The sequence below is a fragment of the Micromesistius poutassou genome, assembly GCF_964030765.1.
Source record: "Micromesistius poutassou genome assembly, chromosome: 21".
In the NCBI taxonomy this organism is placed as follows: domain Eukaryota; kingdom Metazoa; phylum Chordata; class Actinopteri; order Gadiformes; family Gadidae; genus Micromesistius; species Micromesistius poutassou.
The window spans coordinates 12820899-12825985 of record NC_140291.1 but is presented as its reverse complement, the minus strand read 5'-3'; the positions used below and the strand labels follow the sequence as shown (position 1 = coordinate 12825985).

Genomic DNA, 5087 nt, shown 5'->3' with positions numbered 1-5087 from the left:
GGGAGGAAGAGGGGGAGGAGGAGGAGAGTAAAAGAAGGAGAAGGAGGAGGCTGCAGAAAACAGCTTTAACAGAGAATAATTCTTTCAATGCCGTTCTGGGTTTGTGGGTTGGAGTTGTCGGACCAAGCTGCAAATCCCCATGCTGTGTGACCAGGTTTCACAAGAGAAGGGTTTAGGGTTAAGGGTTTAGGCTTCAGGGTTAAGGGTTTAGGCTTCAGGGACGGAAACTAGGTTTGGCTCTGCGGAGAGTTCCGTCTTCCTGCCCTCTAGTCGTCACTGAATAATTTAGGTTTAGATCGGGAGGATCAAAAAACCAAGAGAATAGAAACACAGCAATATGTTGATGATGCAATTATAGGAAAGAAAATAACCAAATCCACGTTAGCTTACAACCTTTTGTTTTCCCCCAAATAAGAAACAAAAAGTCCACAAAGCCAGATCTCGCATCAGCCAGACATCCTTGAGGAATGTCTACGACCAGAGCGTCATGGAGGCCTCAGCGTCTGTTTCCCATCTCTCCCTGGGGGGGTTTGTAGATGTCTGGGGACAAGGACCTGACTGGATATGCTAATATGTATTTATGGGAATGTTTGGAAAAAAAACTGAAAACAATGCCTGCACTTCAAACAATTCCTCCCCACAGAGTACTGACAGAACATTGTGGAGCAGGAGTCCAGGAAAGAGACCGTGGCTTCCTCTGCTAGCCTCAGAGAACAACTTCACAACCACGCCTTAAAAAAACAACTGTTGGGGTTGACAACAGAGCAGAAGACCTGGTCATTCATGCCAGAGACCAAAGCTTAACCTCCTGCGTGGACCCACCGCCGGTGTGTACTCTTTGTGGGATGGAAACTTGGCCCGTTTGTCAACAACACACAGAGTGTCACGCTTCATTTCCGAGCGTGACACTTGACAAACGCCCCATCAAAGGGCTTGCAGAGCCGCCTCTAAGACGGATGAGTCTGGGGATTGGATGTTCTGTGTGGTTTTGTCTTGCTCTCCACCCATTCATTCATGTTTTTCACTGGATGTTAACATTGCGGTCACGTACGTAAATCTTTATGTTTTCCATGACAAACATAACAAAGTCAATACAGTAGCTAAATATTCTGTACTGTAGCCCGCCTGGAGTGGACTGGGAGTGGGTCATTGGACAGATGCTTTTATCGCATGTATATTCAGATACATTCATTAAGGGGTAGGAAGGATGTTGGTGGACATTGGGGTTCAAACCCAGCAGCGTTCATACACTCTAGCCTCTAGTGACTAGACCTTCCAGATAGGTAGAGGAGAAAGGTGTGTGTGTTTCTGTGTCTGTGACTCACATTGTTCCTCAGGTGATCTCCCAGCTGGTGTGACCTCACTCTCCTCTCCGGGCACCCAAAGGCTCTGTAGCAGCAGGGTGCCTACCGACACACAGAGACATAGCAGCAGACAGCCACTAGAGGGAAACAAAACACACAGAGACACCACATTTCAATTCATCTCTCAATCTCACTTTCTACGAGGAAACCTTCTGAGATTAAGATTTTTCAAAAGTTGAGTAAGTGTTAAGAGCTATTAATTCAGTTTAATTTGTTAGAAAAGGCATAGTCATTCGTCAGTTATTAGTGAGTGGGATTCTCTGCGAGAACATCTGTTTAGAGTTGACTGTGCCTGCCGCTGTTTGAATCAATTTAGACTTTTGACTTTTCCCGCTCATTTATGACTAATCTAATCTTCCCTGATTGGTTTACGGTCATCAAATCCTTCCGCTTCTGCATGCATGGCTTCCACCACGCAGGCCTAATGTGGCACATGTCAACGTGGCGAAAAGTAGTCAAGGAAAAGGGAGGGAGGGGACTTTTCCTGTTGTTGAGTTTCAAAAACATTACAAAACTCTTTTCTTTTCCCTCGCTTTACGACTCTTACCTACAGCTGCTTTAACCTCACCTAAAGCAGCTTTAAACCCACATGCACGCGCACGAGTGGCCCCGCAGGGAATGCCCTGCAGATGGAAGGCACGAGGGACACTGTGGACTTCAAACGATAAACTGTGTGTCAAAACAAACATGTGAGGAGTGATGTTCCATGTGCTTGCTCGCCCATCCCACGAGGATCACAGATCCAGAGAGAGAGAGAGAGAGTGAGAATCCACAAACCTTTCATATCGTCAGTCAAGCTTACAGTGTTCCACACATAAACGCACAGCTGCATACACAAAACCACATGCATACACACCCACACCCACACACACACACACACACACACACACTGGTATACACACATTCATGCACACATGCAGAGAATAAGTCCTACTCAACCAATATACCATTCATGAACAACTGCACCCATACACACAACCAAGCGCAACAAACAAGGTCCGTATGCACAACATTCAACATGTGTACACACACTCCTTCCCTCCTTTTATTACAGATATTATATCCATTGATTATCACATGCGGTTGTGATTGTTACGATTAATATAAACTGGATGTTTTTAGTGTACTCAAACATCAGGTCACAAACTTAAAGGACACTCTGCACCCCGCCCCACCCCTCCTATGCACTTATTGTACGTTGTACATCCTGGCACTTAATGTACGCACTTATTGTATGTGGTAGGTCCTTGCACTTAAAAATAGTACTTATATAGCATCTTATCTTTGTCATCTTTGTTGTATACAGGAAATGGGTTAACCTAGCGATCGTGAGCGCTTAGCACTTTTTTTTCCATGAACATCCTTACTGCACCGACAGCGATGTGTTGTTGTTTCTCCTTCTGACAAATGCACATGTAAGTCACTTTGGATAAAAGTGTCTGCTAAATGCCCTGAATGTGAAATGTAAACACGCCTTCAGTTCAGTTTAGACAAAGCTCTCGTGGGCCTAGTGCATTTTGATCAGCAGGTGACTGGGTAACCAATCAGCCAGTCAGAAGTGACGCATGTCTATGATTGCAAACCAATGTACGATTGGTGTTTGGGATTTTTTTCCCTGTCGAACACAACAGACTCGGGGCTCTGGGACTCGGTCTGGCAGTCTGACCTGCGTGGTCGCAAGGAGAGCCTCATATTCCCACGTCAGACGGCCCTGGGAAGCACCTGTTGATCAAACAAACACACCTGTCAATCAAACAACAAACTCATGTTGTAAGTATGCAAGTATATTAAACAGAGACAGACACACACACATTCAAGCAGACGTGCAGGCACAAATACACACACACACACACACACACACATAGAAACACACATGGACACACACACTCACACACACACACACACACACACACATACAGATACACATGCACATAGAGATACATAGATAGATAGATAGATAGATAGATAGATAGATAGATAGATAGATAGATAGACTCCCACCCCCCCCTCCACCCCTCCACAACCACGCACACACACACACACACACTCTTCACCCTCCGACATCAAAGATTACAAACACACAACTTATACAAATGCTACGATATACACAATCAATTCACAATAGCATGCACCTCAAAATACACACTTTACACAATACAAACACACTCACCAACTCAGCCAGGGCTCCATAATACACCAAAGCAACCATGGCTCTTTTTTCTAATAAATTAACAAATTAAAGAAAGGACAAGTCTCTCTCTCGGTGCTACTTTTTGTTTCTTTTATCCCTCTTTCCCTCCTTCTCTGCTCATTTCCTTTCTGTCTCCGACTCAGTAGCTGGCCATCTAGCGGTTGCCAAGGAAACCTGACTCCCCTCTCGACAACACAATACCGAGGGTGCTGCTCGCGCCTTTCACCCACACAATGGCGCTCACGCTATTGGGCGACACGTCCCATTCAGAGCCCGCCGAGAGGCTTAAGGAACTCAGAATAGACTTAAAACGCACTAGTGATAAAATATCCACTCACACACAGACACACACTGAAAATAATGAGCTTTGCTGAGCTTGCACAACGCTCAAGTTCAATGTATAGTTAGTAAATGAACAAGTTATATCCAATAGGCGTATCGTGTTAACTTGGAATGTCTTATGAAGTTTAGAGAGTAGCTCGAGTAGTAGTAGTAGTAGTAGTAGTAGTAGTAGTAGTAGTAGTAGTAGTAGTAGTAGTAGTAGTAGCAGGTGAATCATGATATGTCCCTCATAGCTAAGAGATAGCCCCTAGATAAACCTAAAAATAAAGTGTATTGTTTTGCCATTGTAGAGTGAACATTAGGTAGCCTGAAAGCTCTGCCTTTCTAAGTTGGCTCTGACGGGGAATAGTGAACGACCACAAATGAAGGGATCATAATAAAGCGAATGAGGTCAACATTTACCAGCAACGCCCACTACCACCAGCAGATGGCGCTATCGTTCCAATGGACCGCGAACACAACACACCTGTGACTGTGGGAGGCGACGCGGGAGGCCTGCGTGGTGGGACCCATGCATGCATGCAGAAGCGGAAGGATTTGATGACCGTAAAGCCATAAGCCAGATACTTTTGGCTTAACGGTCCATCTGCCGCATGTTCTGTGTCTTTGTTTACATGTGCTCACACACACACACACACACACACACACACACACACACACACACACACACACACACACACACACACACACAGGGGACCCCCACACTACTGACCCAGAACACACACAGGGGACCCCCACACCACTGACTACAGTACAGGCCCACGGACTCACTCATTACGGGGGTCCCCCAGGCGGCCCCTAGACCATATCTCTGAGGGTGGGGCCAACCACGGAGGCCTATCGGACGCTATGTCTCCAGGGTGGGGCTGACCCTATCAGACGATATCTCTGAGGGGGGGGGCTGACCACGGAGAACTATCACGATATCACTGCAGGGCGGGGCTGACCACGGAGTCGTATCAGACGATATCAAGACATGTCTGACTGCACACATGTCTTGAACAATGAATATCAGCTCCGAGTCCATTCCTTCAACCGCAATAGGCTTAAAAATCCAGTCCATTCTATTACTGAACAAACTAAGATGACCTTCGAGAGCATTTATGATTCCATGGGTGTTAGTCTTTGTATGTCTTTGTAAATTGCATTACCTGTCATTTGTTTTGTGTGTCTGTGGGCTGTGCCATGTC

General features: G+C 45.8%; 1 protein-coding gene across 1 annotated transcript in view; it reads right to left on the bottom strand.

Annotated features, from left to right (window-relative positions):
* Positions 1 to 3056, bottom strand: part of LOC311366844 (alpha-1,6-mannosylglycoprotein 6-beta-N-acetylglucosaminyltransferase B-like) — a gene marked incomplete at its 5' end in the record, with an annotated part of 18471 nt that extends 15415 nt beyond the window's left edge. The window contains 2 exons of the mRNA XM_084485611.1: positions 1326 to 1441; positions 2956 to 3056. Of these exons, the coding sequence (XP_084341737.1) occupies positions 1326 to 1441; positions 2956 to 3056 (217 nt within the window). The remainder of the gene's footprint in view (positions 1 to 1325; positions 1442 to 2955) is intronic.
* Between the last annotated feature and the right edge of the window lie 2031 nt (positions 3057 to 5087).